At 53.1% G+C, this 19,422-nt stretch overlaps 1 protein-coding gene across 2 annotated transcripts in view; it reads right to left on the bottom strand.

Moving 5' to 3' along the window:
• LOC147100498 (endothelin-converting enzyme 1-like) overlaps positions 1 to 19,422 on the bottom strand; it is a 312,062-nt gene that overhangs the window by 18,731 nt on the left and 273,909 nt on the right. For both annotated transcript variants that reach the window (XM_085966797.1, XM_085966796.1), the window contains 3 exons: positions 9,943 to 10,046; positions 8,104 to 8,214; positions 3,263 to 3,330 (listed from right to left, as the gene is read on the bottom strand). In XM_085966797.1, the coding sequence (XP_085822923.1) occupies positions 3,263 to 3,330; positions 8,104 to 8,214; positions 9,943 to 10,046 (283 nt within the window). The remainder of the gene's footprint in view (positions 1 to 3,262; positions 3,331 to 8,103; positions 8,215 to 9,942; positions 10,047 to 19,422) is intronic.

Raw genomic sequence — 19,422 nt, 5'->3', positions numbered from 1 at the left:
GCACATGTAAAAACGTGACAGTTGAAGTATGACAGACACTTCGCAGATCTTTTGTATCCATAATATACTAATTTTTATGTAACTTTCTGTCACACGCTTTCTGTCGTGTAGCTCTTTATTGATATTACTTTGAGCCAATCAGAACTGAAGGGGTTTAGAACATGCACATCGGAAACGAGGCAGGCAGCTCAAAAACTACCCAGGAAAAATGAGCTGCCGCACTTACAACGTGGCCGCACAGCACTCCGCAGCTCCCGCGCAGCCGGCTCACCAGCTTTTAAATGGGGAAAACCCACGCATGCGCGGTGTCGTGAATGGGCCGCGCTCCCCCCGCAAAAAAAATGAAAGGGAACTGACATGAATCAGTCATTCATGAAAGAAAGACTTATGAAATAATACTGAGTGGCCTGCGGGTGGCGCTGTCCAGGGAGAGTATAAATACTCGGGCACGGGCCCAGCTTGCGCAGGACATTCTTAACAGGAACTAATGAAGGACACAACTAGACCTCCATGTTGTAAAACAGTTGATTAAAGCCTTGTTTAACGCTTAGACCAAGTGCCTAGTAGTTTTCTTACGTCAGGAACATTGAGCGCTTACGAAAATTCTTAATGATCAGTCAGAAGATCCTATGAAATAAAAAAAGGTGAACCAATCACATTGCTCAAACAAAATTGCTAAGTCCTTTTGTCCATCATTTTTCCTCAGCAACTGAAATGTCTAATGGCCAAAATAAGATTTTGAACAAAATGAAAATGTTTAACTATTGCTCGTTCCACAATAATCTGATTAAACTTTCCCACTGAATTTTCTTTCATGTGTTTTAACGGCTCAAGATGTTTCAGGATTTTTTTGACCACTTTTCTGTGGAAAGGTTCGAGGTACGGGTTCAGTTAAAGCTCGCTTTAAAAAGGGGTAAAAATGAGCAGGCCGCAGGGTTGGCACGCATGTTCTAAGATTCAGACGGGGTGCCTGAACCAGGGCCCTGAAGTCCACTCGACATTCCAGCCACCATTTGCTCACCGCTGCTGCGACAGTCGCATTCATTTGAACTCAACAGGGGTCCGTCCCACGTTGGGCTGGTGGCTGGGGGTTGAGCGGGTCGTCCAGTTTTATTAAAAACGGACGCGGGAGTCGGGCTTTTAAAAAGAAACACCGATACCAGAAAGTCAGTCAGTCGGATAGTCAAGTGCTCAGAGAAGATTAAAAGAGGGACTGCCGAGAGAGCAGATCTGCCCGAGCCGTCGGTCAGAATGCAGAGCAGTTAATCTGTTTAAGTCAAGCAAGGCAAGGCACTGAAGTGAGGTAGAAAAGCACATTGCGTAGTAATGTAAAAATACCCAAAGATAAGCTGCATTGATTGAACTAACTGAATCTGCTTGAAACTACTGCCCTCGATGTTGATTTGACTGTGGAATGACGTAGCTGAACGATTCATACTAAAAACTGCCACAGCGACTGTTAACTCGGTCTCCCCGAGAGGTTGAAGACAAACATGCTCATGAGACATGGGTATTCGGTGCTGATCCCCAGGGTGCCACCACTGTACAAGTAGATATGACCTGAGAGTCAACCCCCACAACAGGAAGCCACACAGAACACTTCCAGGAGTGACTGATGCCACTGAACTCAATAACGTATCTACAGCAGACCTGAATTCGTAACGTGCCTTTATTAGGTTTTACCTGAAGGCCTAGGCTACAAGAGTAATGGCCACAGGGGGGGGGTCAGCCTTGGCTCAGTGGGCCACACTCTCCAGTCTGAGTCAAAGTATTGTGGGTTCAAGCCCCACTCCAGAGGTTTGTGCACATGATCCAGGCCGACACTCCAGTGCAGTACCGAGGGAGTGCTGCTCTGTCAGAGGTGCCGTCTTTCAGCTGAGGCATTAAACCGAGGCCCCGTCTGCTCTCTCAGCTGGACACAGAAGATCCCATGGCGCTATTTCGAAGAAGAGCAGGGGGAGTTCTCCCCGGTGTCCTGGCCAATATTTATCCCTCAACCAACATTATGAAAACAGTTAATCTGGTCATTATCACATTGCTGTTTGTGGGAGCTTGCTGTGCGCAAATTGGCTGCCGCGTTTCCTACTTTACAACAGTGACTACACTTCAAGAGGTACTTCATTGGCTGCAAAGCGCTTTGGGACATTCCGAGGTGATGAAAGACGCTGGAGAAATGCAAGTTCCATCTTTCACACACTATAAAGCTGCTTTTCCGAATAGGGTCCACCCCTCAGTTTACTCAGTTTTTAAAAAGCGAAGCTGATCGGTACTCGAGCTCGGGTAAAGTTCCAGCCTCTGGTCCCTCACACAAGTCTCCTGTCTACATATGCGAGCTTCAACTTTGCGTGCTGGCCAGCTATTCAACTATGGGGATCATGACAGCAAAGCCGGATCATTTCCTGCCGGGCTCACCAGATACTGCTCGAAGCTGCCAGCGAAGAGAAAGCATTTGTAAAGGAAACACGAACAATGAATTCTCTCTGCAGTTTACTTTCTCTCTCTCTCTCTCTCTGACTCGCGTACACTCCTTGCTGTGTAGGTGTCTACCAGGAACTTCTCTCTCATACGCAATACAAACCTCTTCCTGTTCTCGGCCAACGTGCGCACACATACATTCACCAGCAGTGGTCACTGGACTGTCAGCAGGTTAGAGCACACGAAGGTTAGAACATCGGAACAGAAGGAGGCCGTTCAGCCCCTCGAGCCCTTTCCGCCATTCAATTAGATCATTTGTAATCTGTATCTGAACTCCATCTACCCGCCTTGGTTCCATAACCCTTAATCCCCTTGCCCAACAAAAATCGATGGTGGGGGTGGGAGGGCGTGAAAGAGTTCCAGATTTCCACCCCCCTTTGTGTGAAGGACTTCCTGACTTCAGCCCTGAACGGCCTGGCTCTAATTTTAAGGTTCTGCCCCCTTGTTCTGGACTCCCCCCACCAGAGGAAATAGTCTCTCTCTCTCGACCCTATCAACTCCTTTAATCATTTTAAACACCCTTTAATCTTCTATCCTCGAGGGAATACAAGTTCAGTCTGTGCATAATCCTCATAATTTAACCCTTTTAGTCCCAATATCATTCTGGTGAATCGAGGCCATTAAAGGCCGGGAGGTTGGGTGACACTCCCGAGCTCTCCAATGTAAAGCACAAGAACACGGCAGACACACTGTGATTCGCCAGAACAGGCACAACGGGAATCGACCTTTGCCCCTCCAGAAACATCTTAACCGGGAGTGATCCCAACAGGAGTTAGCGCCTCCGTACCTTGATCGTCAAACGCGTGCGTTAACTCATGGCCCATGACCACACCAATGCCTCCAAAATTTAAAGACCTATTAAAAGAGAAGAAATATTTCCCGTTAGATGTTGGACGGTTCTCCCGGTGAGGTCAGACCCACGGTCGCTGATACAACCTTCCCCTGTCCACGGGCTGGTCACATTTTTATACTAGTGAACAGTCAAAGCCCACAGGGCAGGACACTATCCAATGAAAAGTGTGACAGAGGACAGGATCAGTTAACAAGCTTTGCACCAAACCTTGGTTTCAAAGACCTGTGGTTTGCAAGAGGAAGGGACGGTGGGTGGGGAATTCCAGAGATCAGAGGCCTGGGAAAAGAACGAGTGGGAGTAAACACTGGAAAGGGAAGCAACCTTTCGGGATGTCAACTACCGCACACAGGGAGGGCCCAGGACATCTCACACAGGGAGGCCCAACAAACACACACACACACACACACACACACACACAGGGGGGCCCAGCACACCACACAGGGGGGCCCAACAAACACACACACACACACACACGGGAGCCCAGGACATCACACAGGGGGGCCCAGGACATCACACAGGGGGGCCCAGGACATCACACAGGGGGGCCCAGCACATCACACAGGGGGGCCCAGGACATCACACACAGGGGGGCCCAGCACATCACACACACTCACACACACACACTCACACAGGGGGGCCCAGCACATCACACACACACACACACACTCACACACACACACACTCACACACACACACACTCACACACACACACACTCACACACACACACACTCACACACACACACACTCACACACACACACACTCACACACACACACACTCACACAGGGGGGCCCAGCACATCACACACGGGAGCCCAGCACATCACACAGGGGGGCCCAGCACATCACACAGGGGGGCCCAGCACATCACACAGGGGGGCCCAGCACATCACACAGGGGGGCCCAGCACATCACACAGGGGGGCCCAGCACATCACACAGGGGGGCCCAGCACATCACACAGGGGGGCCCAGCACATCACACAGGGGGGCCCAGCACATCACACAGGGGGGCCCAGGACATCACACAGGGGGGCCCAGCACATCACACAGGGGGGCCCAGGACATCACACACAGGGGGGCCCAACACACACACACACTCACACACACTCACACACACAGGGGGGCCCAACACACACACACACTCACACACACTCACACACACAGGGGGGCCCAGCACATCACACAGGGGGGCCCAACACACACACACACACACATTCACACACACAGGGGGGCCCAGCACATCACACAGGGGGGCCCAACACACACACACACACACATTCACACACACAGGGGGGCCCAGCACATCACACACACTCACACACACACACTCACACAGGGGGGCCCAGCACATCACACACACACACACACACTCACACACACACACACTCACACACACACACACTCACACACACACACACTCACACACACAGGGGGGCCCAGCACATCACACACACTCACACACACTCACACACACACACACTCACACACACACACACTCACACACACACACATTCACACACACAGGGGGGCCCAGCACATCACACACACACACACACACTCACACACACACACACTCACACACACACACACTCACACACACACACATTCACACACACAGGGGGGCCCAGCACATCACACAGGGGGGCCCAACACACACACACACACACATTCACACACACAGGGGGGCCCAGCACATCACACACACTCACACACACACACAGGGGGGCCCAGCACATCACACACACACACACACACTCACACACACACACACTCACACACACACACACTCACACACACACACACTCACACAGGGGGGCCCAGCACATCACACACGGGAGCCCAGCACATCACACAGGGGGGCCCAGCACATCACACAGGGGGGCCCAGCACATCACACAGGGGGGCCCAGCACATCACACAGGGGGGCCCAGGACATCACACAGGGGGGCCCAGCACATCACACAGGGGGGCCCAACACATCACACAGGGGGGCCCAGCACACACACACACACACATTCACACACACAGGGGGGCCCAGCACATCACACAGGGGGGCCCAGCACAACACACACACACATTCACACACACAGGGGGGCCCAGCACATCACACAGGGGGGCCCAGCACAACACACACACACACACACACACACACACACAGGGGGGCCCAGCACATCACACAGGGGGGCCCAGCACAACACACACACACACACACACACACACACACAGGGGGGCCCAGCACATCACACAGGGGGGCCCAGCACATCACACAGGGGGGCCCAGGACATCACACAGGGGGGCCCAGCACATCACACAGGGGGGCCCAGGACATCACACAGGGGGGCCCAGGACATCACACAGGGGGGCCCAGCACAACACACACACAGGGGGGCCCAGCACATCACACAGGGGGGCCCAGCACATCACACAGGGGGCCCAGCACATCACACAGGGGGCCCAGCACAACACACACACAGGGGGGCCCAGCACATCACACAGGGGGGCCCAGCACAACACACACACAGGGGGGCCCAGCACATCACACAGGGGGGCCCAGCACATCACACAGGGGGGCCCAGCACATCACACAGGGGGGCCCAGCACATCACACAGGGGGCCCAGCACATCACACAGGGGGGCCCAGCACATCACACAGGGGGGCCCAGCACATCACACACACACACGGGACACCTTCCCGACCAGGGAGGGAAACATTAATAAAAGCCCCAGTCGATGACCAGGGAGGGTTCAGTTATTTAAATACCAAACCTATGCGCACAGTCCTCCCTGGAATTCACTTCAGGATCCAACCAAACATTTGATAGCAGAGTTCTTGCTCTCTGCTGTTTTGCTTGTTACGGCACTGATTTAATTAGTTTCAAATAAATGCTCCACATTTACAGCACGCCCTGTAACAAATGTGCTGATTACAAGAGAGCCTCACTTTGTGTTGTCACATTAAAGGGATGGGGTCGGAGGTTTGGTGAATTCATCGAATGCACATATTACAAAACAGCTCACCTACAATCTCTCTGCTTTCAGTCAGCATATTCATTCAATTTGACACAGTGTCCAGAGAGGACGCACCAGTGCCCTGCACCGCGGTGCTCAGTATCGCACCCTGCGATTCGATTCCACGGACCATACAACCCAAGTTCCCATTTTCTTTTTATTGCAGCCACACATGGGGCACCAATACCCAAAAACCCTTACAGACAGGCCATTCGACCCAACTGCTCCGTGCCGGTGTTCATGCTCCACACGAGCCTCCTCCCACCCCTCTTCATCTCACCCCATCACCTATCCTCCTATTCCTTTCTCCCTCATGTACTTATCCAGCTTCCCCTTAAATGTATCTATACTGATCGCCTCAACCACTCCCTGTGGCAGCGAGTTCCACATTCTCACCACTCTCTGGGGAAAGAAGTTTCCCATTGGATTTATTAGTGACTATCTTATATTTATGGCCTCCAGTTTTAGTCTCTCCCACAATTGGAGACATCTTTTCTAAGTCTACCCAATTAAACCCTTTCATAATGTTAAAGACCTCGGTTAGGTCGCCCCCTCAGCCTTCTCTTTTCTAGTGAAAAGGGCCCCAGCCTGTTCAGTCTTTGCCGATAGGTATAAGCTCTCAGTTCTGGTGTCACCCGGGTAAATCATTTTCCCATTTAGTCTTTGGTCCCAGTGTTTGTTTTCGTCTCTTGGTCGGATCACTTCGTACTCACCAACACTGAATTTTAATTCTCAGCCCGACCTCCCGTCTCTCTAAATCCCTCTGCACTCGATCAGCCGTCCCTACACTGGCCGAATCGAAATGCAGTGAAAGAATGAACACACGCAGACCCCGGGTGATAAAGCCACAATGACACTGATGAGGAAGCAATGCTTGAGCAGTAACCCTCTCACTGTGGCTGTGTTATACTTGTGAAGCCAGCAGTGCGGGGGAGGGGGAAGTGCACACTATCGCTGCAGTCACTTGGCCCCAGTAATCATGGCAGTAAAGTCACTTCCCATTTCGGGAAATACGGAGTTTTGGGAAGGGGCAGTCAATTTGTCCAACACGCTGCCCCTACTTAACAGATTGTCACTCCATTCTCTACCCAAATCCCTCAACGTCCTCTTTCCAGAAATGTGTCTCTTGAATCCGTTTACATTATTTACTTCAGTAACTCATTCCATATTTCTATCATCCTTCGTGAGGACTAAATCTGCCCAAATTCCCTATTTACTCCTGAATTTTAAATGACAGCTCTTTGCTTTTCAAACATTCATCAGCTTGAACAACTTGCCTGAAATCAACATCAACAATCCCCTTCAGAACTCTGAAAACTTCTACTGGCGCACCTCAAGAAAGCACAGGCCCAACCTCTTGCTTTAAGCTGCTCTGACTTGGAGTTTTAAAAATTTTGATTTTACAATTCTCATCCTCGTTTTCAAATCCCTCCCTGGCCTCACCCCCTCCCTATCTCTGAAACCCCCTCCAGCCTTGCATCCCTCCGAGATCTCTGCACGCCGCCAATACCGGCCTCTTAAGCAACCCCGATTTTCATCGCTCCGCCACTGGCGGCCGTGCAGTCAGCTGTCGAGGTCCTAAGCTCTGAAATTCCCTCCCGAAACCTCTCCGCCTCTCCTCTTTTAAGATGCTCCTTAAAACCCACCTCTGTGACCAAGCATCTGTCCTAATATCTCCTTACGTGGCTTGGTGGGTGGGGACGCGTGCGTGTGTGTGTGAGCCAGCTCCTCACCATAACCAATCTAATTCCACGCCTCAGACTTACTTCGGGTAATCCCTAGCATAGAAGGGAGCCTGCAGAATTCCGGCAGGGAACACGATCTCATTCTTTGTAGGGGAGTAGTAAGCATTGACGGCAGGAGGGGTCATACTCCACCTGTCGGGACAAAGCGCCACAGTTAATATCAGAGAGAAAGCATGGAAAAAATCGGATATAACAATCGGCGCTGGAAATGCACTACAGGCTGATCAGCACCTGAAAAGAAAGCCCCTTTTTGGGCTTGAGCCATTATCAGGAGTTTATGATTAGGGTCGAAGTCAGAGACAAGGAGTCATCGTCGCTGGGTCAAAATCCTGGAACTCCCTCCCTAACGGCACTGTGGGAGCACCTTCACCACATGGACTGCAGCGGTTCAAGAAGGCGGCTCACCACCACCTTCTCAAGGGCAATTAGGGATGGGCAGTAAATGCTGGCCTTGCCAGCGACGCCCACATCCCAGGAACAAATAAATAATAAAAAAAAGATAAGTGGAACAGGTGAAGGCTAAAGCTGCTCAGTACAGTTACGGGTCACAGCTGCTGCCGGCGTGCCTGCACTGATTTTACTCAACCACTAGAGGGAGCAGCTAACACAGGGTAACTACCAATAGTCAGCGTATTCTGGAAAGCCAGTTTTGACAAAGAGAAGTCACTCTGCAGAACTCCTCCTGTCTTCAAGATCCCCATGTACAGACACTGCAGAGCTCAGGCCCCAAGCATCAGCCTGTCCAGGCCCTCAACACACAGCACAGTATAGATACGTCCCACAGCATTTTGCCCAAGACAAGGTAACTGGATATTTGCATTTATATTTGCATCTTATACAACCTCAGGATGTTCCAAAGCACTTTACAGCCAATGAAGTACTTTCTAAAGTGTAGTCACTGTTGTAATGAGGGAAACACAGCTGTCAATTTGTGCACAGCAAGCTCCCACAAACAGCAGTGTAATAATTACCAGATAATGTTTTTAGTGATGTTGGTTGAGGGATAAATATTGGCCAGGACACAGGGGAGAACTCCCCTGCTCTTCTTCGAAATAGTGCCGTGGGATCTTTCACGTCCATCTGAGAGGGCAGACGGGGCCTCCGTTTAACGTCTCATCCGAAAGACGGCACCTCTGACAGTGCAGCACTCCCTCAGCACTGCACTGGAGTTTCAGCCTAGCTTTATATGCTCAAGTCCCTGGAGTGGGACTTGAACCCACAACCTTCTGACTCAGAGGCGAGTGTGCTGCCCACTGAGCCACAGCTGACACTCATTTTTGTTGGACTTGCGAAATGAGAGATCCACCAATAAAAAGGTCATTACTATAGATGTTACAGACTGGGAGTCCGGTCATTTGGCCTCTATGAGTCAGACATCGGGCCTTCCTTGGTTCATGTCACCGAAACAGGAGCTGGATCTTCATTAGACTGGGGAAGTTCTAGCCCTACCTCTCCTGAGCTGGAGGAGGATCTTCCAGTGCCCCGAGGTTGGGGGGAGGGGGGGGGAAGGTTTCATGCCTGGGGAGGTTTCTTGAACCCACCTATTACCCTGCAAACCCCCACCAATCTACCCGCTGCACTCGAGGTGCAGTATTCCTGGCCCGGATTGCTAACCAGTGACCCCTGCTGGACAGTGCACACACAGGCAGGCATCAGGCGAGGACAGGACAGTGATGGCCGTACACTCGGCAGTCTGCCAGCTCTCACCGACTGGTCACCCAGGCAAGGCAGAGGAGAGCAGCTGGCTCTGGTGGAACCAAACCCCAGCCCGGGCCCAGGTCCGGGCCAACGGGAGAGCAGGGGGAGGCAGTGGGTGGAGAATAAAGGATTTCTAAACCTGCAGCAGTGCGAAATACTCACTGATCCTTGTTGGGAGGTTTCCGTAGCTGATCGGCCGTCACCCGTGCAGAGAAGTTGTAGAACTGCAGCACGTTCTGGAAGTAGAGTTCAGGGACCACTTCATACTGTGTGAAAACAAACAACATTCACTCATCGAACACTCAACTCCCCTCGAACAGCCAGAAAAGTGTAAATGTTGCATCAGAAGAAATCTAAATACTTGTTAATCTTATTTAGACAAACATAGACACAGAGATTATCTCACAGAGCAGCATGATGGTGTACTAATTAAATTCACGGATGCAGGGCTCAGTGTGAGAACTCCCACTAAAAGTCTTTTGCTGTGGGAGGTGTCTAAAAACGACACAGGAGCAGGAGGAGGCCATTCAGCCCCTCAGGTCAGTTTTGCCCTTCAATCAGACCGTGGCTGATCTGGGCCTCAACTCCATTTCCCTTGACATAGAAGGCAGTTGAGGCCAATTCATTAAATATATTCAAGAAGGAGTTAGATAGATTTCTTAAGGCTAAAGGGATCAAGGGATATGGGGAGAAGGCAGGGACAGGGTACTGAATTTGGATGATCAGCCATGATCTCATTAAATGGCGGAGCAGGCTCGAGGGGCCGAATGGCCTACTCCTGCTCCTATCTTCTATGCTTCTATGACACCCTTACCCAGCAGAAACCTGTTGATCTCAGTCTTGGAAGCTCCAATCGACCCCCAGCATCCACAGCCTTTTGCGGGGCAGAGTTCCAGGTTTCCTCTACCCTTTGTGTGAAAAAGTGCTTCCTGATTTCACTCCTAAATGGACTACCTCTAATTTTAAGGTTATGTCCCCTTGTTCTGCACTTGCCCCAACAGAGGAAATAGTTTCTCCGTATCTATCCTGTTAAATCCTTTTTCATTTTAAAAACCTCAATTAGATCTTGCCTCAACCTTCTAAACTGAACGTAACTAAATTATATTAATTAAAGACTTGGGGGGAAAAAATTCAGTGCCACCCCATTTGGGGCGCCATTATCGGCCGTGCGCAAAGTTTAGCGCCTGGCGCTAATTATTGCCTCCTTGGCAAAGGCAAACTTGGCTTTTATCGCCCCTGGAGGTGATTGGAGCGCTAAATCAGGCGCTCCACACCTGTCTTAAGGCGCAAAGGCCGAGGAGCGAGGCGCTACCTCAAACCGCTGGCGAAGCAAGGGAGAGCAAATCAAAATGAACCTGCAAAGTGCTGCTCAGTACCCAAAACTCCTTCACACAGCGTTGAATCTCTCCAGAAGTTTCTCTCTCTCTCTCTCAGAATGCGTGGTGCAAAAATGTCACCAACAAAAAAAGGCAGGAAGCGGTCGCCTTTAAATAGCGCTCCCCCAGTCCCTTTCTGACAGCATAACGCTCCCCTCAACCTGTCGTTGCTAGCGGCAGGTGGTAAGGCAGGGGGCGCCACTCAATATCCGGTCCGGGGCGCTACCGGGGCATTACACACTCGACTGACGTCACGATCTGCCGGCGCAGGAGATCGTGCCGGTAGTGTTTAGCGCTGCCGCAAAATGTCTAGTTAATTTCGTGAGCGCCGCAAACATTGCCGTGCCCGGGCGCTAGTTACTTTGCGCCCCATTAGTGCCCTCTTAAGGCACTAACGGGAGGCGCAAACAACTGAATTTTCCCCCCTCGGACTTGGGTATATAGGGCATCATTTCAAGTTTGCAGATGACACAAAACTCAGAAATGTAATAAACAATGAGGCGGATAGTAACAGACTACAGGAGGACATAGACGGACGAAACAGGCAGGCACATGGCAGATTAAATTAACGCAGAGAAGTGTGAAGTGGTGCATTTTATAAGAAGAATGAGGAGAGGCAATATAAACTAAATGGTACAATTTTAAAAGGGGTGCAGGTACAGGAGGACCTGGGGGTGGATGTACACAAGTCTTTGAAGGTGGCAGGACAAGTTGAGAAGGCTGTTAAAGAAGAAGCAGGTGGGATCCTTGGCTTTATTAATAGAGTACAAAGGAAAGCAAGTTGTGCTAAACCTTTATAAAACACTGGTTAAGCCCCAGCTGCAGTATTGTGTCCAATTTCTGGCCATCACACTTTAGGAAGGATGTCAAGGCCTTGGAGAGGGTGCAGAGGAGATTTACTCGAATGGTTCCAGGGATGAGGGACTTCAGTGATGTGGAGAGACTGGAGAAGCTGGAGTTGTTCTCCTCAGAGCAGAGAAGGTTAAGAGGAGATTTGTTGGAGGTGTTCAAAATCGTGAACTGGTTTGATAGTTTCAGAAACTGTTCCCAGTAGAAGGGTCGGTAACCAGAGGGCACAGATTTAAGGTGATCAGCAAAAAAGAGGCGAGACGAAGACAAATGTTTTTACGCAGCGAGTTGTTAGAATCTGGAATGCATTGCCTGAAAGGGCGGCGGAAGCAGATTAAATAATAACTTTCAAAAGGGAATTGGATAATACCTGAAGGGGAAAATTTTGCAGGGCTCTGGGAAAGGGCAGGGAGTGGGGTTAATTGGAGCGCTCCTTCACAGAGGCAGCACAGGCAAGATGGGCCGAATGGCCTCCTTCTGTGCTGTATGATTCTATCAAATGTCTTCAGCCTGCCCCAGTGGTCCTGCAGACACTTTCAGTACGGCTCCAGAGGTGAGCACAGTGCCAGGTTTCATGGGTGCCCTTACGCTGGAGCGCCCAGTGAAGGCTGCAGCAGGTAAATGAGGCAGAAGCAGGGAACGCCCCCTCCCCTCCCACCCCACCCAGGCCCCTCCCGCCCCACCCAGGCCCCGCTCCCCACCCCCGAGGCCCCTCCCACCCCACCCAGGCCCTGCTCCCCACCCCCCTCCCGCCCCACCCAGGCCCCGCTCCCCACCCCCGAGGCCCCTCCCACCCCACCCAGGCCCTGCTCCCCACCCCCCTCCCACCCCACCCAGGCCCTGCTCCCCACCCCCCTCCCGCCCCACCCAGGCCCTGCTCCCCACCCCCCAGCCCCCGCCCACCCCACCCAGGCCCCTCCCGCCCCCGCTCCACCCAGCCCCCTCCCGTCCCACCCAGGCCCTGCTCCCCAGCCCCCGCCCACCCCACCCAGGCCCCTCCCGCCCCCGCTCCACCCAGGCCCCTCCCGCCCCCGCCCCCGCTCCACCCACCCCCCTCCCGTCCCACCCAGGCCCTGCTCCCCACCCCGCAGGCCCCTCCCGCCCCACCCAGGCCCCGCTCCCCACCCCCCTCCTGTCCCACCCAGGCCCTGCTCCCCACCCCCCAGGCCTCTCCCACCCCACCCAGGCCCCGCTCCCCACCCCGCAGGCCCCTCCCGCCCCACCCAGGCCCCGCTCCCCACCCCGCAGGCCTCTCCCGCCCCACCCAGGCCCCGCTCCCCACCCCGCAGGCCCCTCCCGCCCCACCCAGGCCCCGCTCCCCACCCCCCAGGCCTCTCCCACCCCACCCAGGCCCTGCTCCCCACCCCCCTCCCGTCCCACCCAGGCCCTGCTCCCCAGCCCCCTCCCACCCCACCCAGGCCCCTCCCGCCCCCGCTCCACCCAGCCCCCTCCCGTCCCACCCAGGCCCTGCTCCCCAGCCCCCGCCCACCCCACCCAGGCCCCTCCCGCCCCCGCCCCTGCTCCACCCAGCCCCCTCCCACCCCACCCAGGCCCTGCTCCCCACCCCCCTCCCGTCCCACCCAGGCCCTGCTCCCCAGCCCCCTCCCACCCCACCCAGGCCCTGCTCCCCACCCCCCTCCCGTCCCACCCAGGCCCTGCTCCCCACCCCGCAGGCCCCTCCCACCCCACCCAGGCCCCGCTCCCCACCCCCCAGGCCTCTCCCACCCCACCCAGGCCCTGCTCCCCACCCCCCAGCCCCCGCCCACCCCACCCAGGCCCCTCCCGCCCCCGCTCCACCCAGCCCCCTCCCACCCCCCTCCCGTCCCACCCAGGCCCTGCCCCCCTCACACCCCCTAGCCCCCTCCCACCCCACCCCACCCATTCCCCTCCTGCCCCCGCTCCACCCAGCCCCCTCCCCTCCAGCCCACTCCCGCCCCACCCAGCCCCCCGCTTCTCCTCCAGTCCCCTCCCCTCCAGCCCAGCGCCTCCCTTAGGAAACCCCAGAAATCCTGGGGCAAAGTAATAGTGGTGAAGCAAGTCCCTCCCCCCCATTGTCTGACCCGTGTCTGGGGGAATGGGCGTTCCCCGAGGGCAGTGGGGTCAAGAGTCAGGAAAATTGGCCCTGAAGGAAAGCCCAAACTGTGAATCTCGGTAGCAGGACAGTCACAACCTCCTACTGAGAGTTTGGGGGGGGTGGGGTGGGGTGGGGTGGAGGGGGGCGGTGTGGGGGAATGTCAAACGAAACCCCAGGATTTGCAACATTCCAGTAATCCGGAATCGGCAGACTGCCGAAGTCTCTCGGAGTAGAAAGTGTGAGATGATTCCATTTCTTTCTGTGGGGGCTTGGGGAGGGGCAGGAGCATAAACCCCGCCCCCCAAAAAACTGCAGAACCCCGGATTCCGCCCCCGCCCCGTTCCCCAGTACTGGTTGGGCTATTGCAGGGGAGACACGGTTAATTGAACTTAGTTACAACACGCCACCTCTCCCCTGGGCCTCCCGGAGGACACGATCTACATCGGGGACCTGCTGTGTCGTTGTGGTGTCAGACCGGTTCTGTTCTGCTCTCTGGCCTCGTCATTCCATAACTGGTGAAACACAGAGAAAGAGGAAGCAGCCCTGTATAGAGTCATAGAGTCATAGAGTTTTACAGCACAGAAAGAGGCCCTTCGGCCCATCGTGTCTGTGCCGCCCATCCATCCCTGTCCAGTCTAATCCCATTTTCCAGCATTTGGTCCATAGCCTTGTATGCAATGGCATTTCAAGTGCTCATCCAAATGCTTCTTGAATGTTGTGAGGGTTCCTGCCTCTACCACCCTTTCAGGCATTGAGTTCCACATTCCAACCACCCTCTGGGTGAAAAAGTTCCTCCTCAAATCCCCTCTAAATCTCCTGCCCCTTACCCTGAATCTATGCCCCCTTGTTATTGACCCCCCTACTAAGGGGAAAAGTTCCTCTTTGTCTACCCTATCTATGCCCCTCATCATTTTGTACACCTCAATCAGGTCCCCCCTCAGCCTTCTTTGCTCCAAGGAAAACAACCCCAGCCTGTCCAGCCTCTCTTCATAGCTGAGGCGCTCCATCCCAGGTAACATCCTGGTGAATCTTCTCTGCACCCTCTCCAAAGCAATCACATCCTTCCTATAGTGAGGCGACCAGAACTGCACACAGTACTCCAGCTGTGGCCTCACCAGCGTTTTGTACAGTTCCATCATAACCTCCCTGCTCTTATATTCTATGCCTCGGCTAATGAAGGCAAGTATCCCATATGCCTTTTTAACCACCTTATCTACCTGTTCCGCTGCCTTCAGGGATCTATGTACATGTACACCAAGGTCCCTCTGACCCTCTGTACTTCCTAGGGTCCTACCACTCATTGTGTATTCCCTTGCCTTATTTGTCCGTCCAAAATGCATCACCTCGCACTTTTCAGGGTTAAATTCCATTTGCCACTTTTCCGCCCATCTGACCAACCCGTTTATATCGTCCTGTAGCCTGAGGCTTTCCTCCTCACAATTTACCACCCCACCAATTTTCGTGTCATCTGCGAACTTACTGATCATACCTTTTACATTCTCATCCAAATCATTTATGTAGATCACAAACAACAAGGGACCCAGCACCGATCCCTGAGGTACCCCACTGGACACAGGCTTCCAGTCACAAAAGCAACCTTCGACCATCACCCTCTGCCTCCTGCCACTCAGCCAGTTTAGGATCCAACGCGCCAAGGCACCCTGGATCCCATGGGCTCTTACCTTCTTGACCAGTCTCCTATGCGGGACTTTGTCAAAAGCTTTACTGAAGTCCATGTAAACCACATCCACAGCATTTCCCTCATCCACCCCCCTAGTCACCCCCTCGAAAAATTCAATCAGATTTGTCAGACATGATTTACCCTTGACAAAGCCATGCTGACTATCCCCGATTAATCCTTGCCTCTCCAAGTGGAGACTAATTTTGTCCCTCAGAATTTTTTCCAATAATTTCCCTACCACAGATGTTAGGCTCACTGGCCTGTAATTCCCTGGTTTATCCCTGCTACCCTTCTTGAATAATGGTACTACGTTAGCTGTTCTCCAGTCCTCTGGTACATCCCCTGTGGCCAGAGAGGTTCTGAAAATTTGTGTCAGAGCCCCTGCAATCTCCTCCTTTGCCTCCCACAGCAGCCTGGGATACATCTCGTCTGGGCCTGGGGATTTATCCACTTTTTGGCCTGCTAAAACCGCTAGCACCTCCTCCCTCTCGATGCTAATATGTTCAAGTATGTCACAGCCCCCTTGCCCGATTTCTATGTCTGCATCGTCTTTCTCCATAGTGAACACAGATGCAAAAAATTCATTTAAAACCCCGCCTACATCATCTGGCTCTACACACAGATTGCCACTTTGGTCCCTAATGGGCCCTACCCTTTCCCTGGTTATCCTCTTGCCCTTAATATACTTATAAAACATCTTAGGATTTTCCTTTATTTTGCTCGCCAGTGTTATTTCATGGCCCCTCCTCGCCCTCCTAATTTCTTTTTTAAGTATGCCCCTGCATTTTTTATACTCCTCTAGGGCTTCTTCCGTCTTTAGTCTTTTGTAACTGCCAAAAGCCCCCCTTTTATTCCTAATGCATTTTTGTATATCCCTTGTCATCCAAGGTTCCCTTTGCTTGTTGGTCCCACCCTTGACCTTTACAGGAACATGTTGGCGTTGTACTCTCTCTATTTCCCTTCTGAAAGTCTCCCACTGTTTTGATGCGGATTTTCCTATAAGTAGCTGCTGGTATAAGTATACTGGATCCTTATTGTGAGTGAACCGGTGCAACCACTTGAATCTAGCCCGACAATGAAGGTCACAAGTAGGTAACTAAACACAGGCACTGGTACAAACTCCACCCAGCCCTTGTTTTGCAATGCGGCCCAATTCATACAGCACTTGTCCGTGTGAAAGTAAGGTCAGTGTGCGGCTTCAGAGTGTTGGCTTCCAGTTGCGGTCGATGCAAAAACCTCATCATCCCATTACACAGACCCCGGTCACACCGACGCACTAAACCCATGGACAATGCTGGCTTTTAAACATGATATAAATACACAGCTTATTGGTAGGCTGTCCCATGTGCCTTTGATCTTCCAGTACAAATATCTGCATGGCATGATCAACAATCGTATAACATTCTTAAGAGGGCTTGACAGGGTAGATGCTGAGAGGCTGTTTCCCCTGGCTGGAGGGTCTAGAAATAGGGGGCATAGTCTCAGGATGAGGGGTCGGTCATTTAGGACCGAGATGAGATAAGAAGATTTTTCACTCAATCACAGAATCACAGAATCACAGAAACCCCACAGTGCAGACAGAGGCCATTTCGGCCCATCGAGCCTGCACCGACACATATCCCACCCTATCCCCGTAACCCCACGTATTTAATCCCCTAACACTAAGGGTCAATTTATCATAGCCAAATCAACCTAAACTGCACATCTTTGGACTGTGGGAGGAAACCGGAGCACCCGGAGGAAACCCACGCAGACACAGGGAGAATGTGCAAACTCCACACAGACAGTCGCCCGAGGCCAGATTTGAACCCGGGTCCCTGGCGCTGTGAGGCAACAGTGCTAACCACTATGCCACCGTGCCTCCCTTGTGAATCTTCAGAATTCTCTACTCCAGAGAGCTGTGGATGCTCAGTCGATGATCATATTCAAGACTGAGAGCAACAGATTTTTGGAAACGAAAAGAATCAAGGGATTTGGGGCTAGGGCGGGAAAGTGGGGTTGGTGTAGATGATCAGCCATGATCTTATTGAACGGCGGAGCAGGCTCGAGAGACCGTAGGGCCTACACCTGCTCCTATTTCTTATGTTTTTGTGCACCACTTGCCCAGTGGCGATATGCGAGAGGACTCGGGCTTTGACCGCCATAGTTTCACTGGCAGTGCATCTTTAATGCTGTCACATTCTGGGATTTTTTGACCAATGTTTCCACAGGAATAGAATTGTAGAATATTACAGCACAGAAGGAGCCATTCAGCCCATCTCGTCTGTCCCACTCCCCCGCTCTTTTCCCAGAGCCCTGCAAATTTTTCCTTATCAAGTATTTATCCAATTCCTTTTGAAAGTTACTATTGAATCTGCTTCCATCACCCTTTGAGGCAGCGCGTTCTAGATCATAACAAGTCGCTGCGTATAGAAATTTCTCCTCAGTTCCCTCCTGGCTTTTTTTTGCCAATTATCTTAAATCTGTGTCCTCTGGTTACCCACCCTCCTACCAGTGGGAACAGTTTCTCCTTACTTACTTTACCAAAACCCCTCATAACTTTGAACACCTCTATTAAATCTCCCCTTTAACCTTCTCTGCTCTAAGGAGAAGAGTTATTTTTAAATGTTGAGCTTTTAAAGAGTAAAATATATTCACCCAAGTTAAAAGAGGTAATGAAATGAGAGGAAGTTAAAATGCCAACGAGCTAAGCTTCGATGTTGCTCCTCTATAGACTGAATAATAAGCAATTCTTTAGCCTTTTTTGGCAATCAATAAACACCTTGCAACCATTATGTTGGGAAGTCTCTGGTCCCTTCTGGCTGCCAATACAGAGTGATGAATAAAAACGGAAGAGAGACACAGTCGGGCAAATGCTGTAAAGTCAGTCAATCGCAATGTGTTCTGGTCAGGGAGGGTTAGTACCAGCTCAGTGACCACAGGGCCCAGCTCAGTGACCACAGGGCCCAGCTCAGTGACCACAGGGCCCAGCTCAGTGACCACAGGGCCCAGCTCAGTGACCACAGGACCCAGCCCAGTGACCACAGGGCCCAGCTCAGTGACCACAGGGCCCAGCTCAGTGACCACAGGGCCCAGCTCAGTGACCACAGGGCCCAGCCCAGCGACCACAGGACCCAGCCCAGCGACCACAGGGCCCAGCTCAGTGACCACAGGGCCCAGCTCAGTGACCACAGGGCCCAGCTCTGTGACCACAGGACCCAGCCCAGTGACCACAGGGCCCAGCTCAGTGACCACAGCGCCCAGCTCAGTGACCACAGGGCCCGGCCCAGTGACCACAGGGCCCAGCTCAGTGACCACAGGGCCCGGCTCAGTGACCACAGGGCCCGGCTCAGTGACCACAGGGCCCGGCTCAGTGACCACAGGGCCCGGCTCAGTGACCACAGGACCCAGCTCAGTGACCACAGGGCCCAGCTCAGTGACCACAGGACCCAGCCCAGTGACCACAGGGCCCGGCTCAGTGACCACAGGACCCAGCCCAGTGACCACAGGGCCCAGCCCAGTGACCACAGGGCCCGGCTCAGTGACCACAGGACCCAGCCCAGTGACCACAGGGCCCGGCTCAGTGACCACAGGGCCCGGCTCAGTGACCACAGGGCCCGGCCCAGTGACCACAGGGCCCGGCTCAGTGACCACAGGGCCCGGCTCAGTGACCACAGGGCCCG

Source organism: Somniosus microcephalus, chromosome 25 (genome assembly GCF_052327205.1).
Source record: "Somniosus microcephalus isolate GS21.2 chromosome 25, FLI_Smic_1.0, whole genome shotgun sequence".
NCBI lineage: Eukaryota > Metazoa > Chordata > Chondrichthyes > Squaliformes > Somniosidae > Somniosus > Somniosus microcephalus.
Note: the sequence above shows the minus strand (reverse complement) of the source record. Positions and strands in the feature narration are given on the sequence as shown.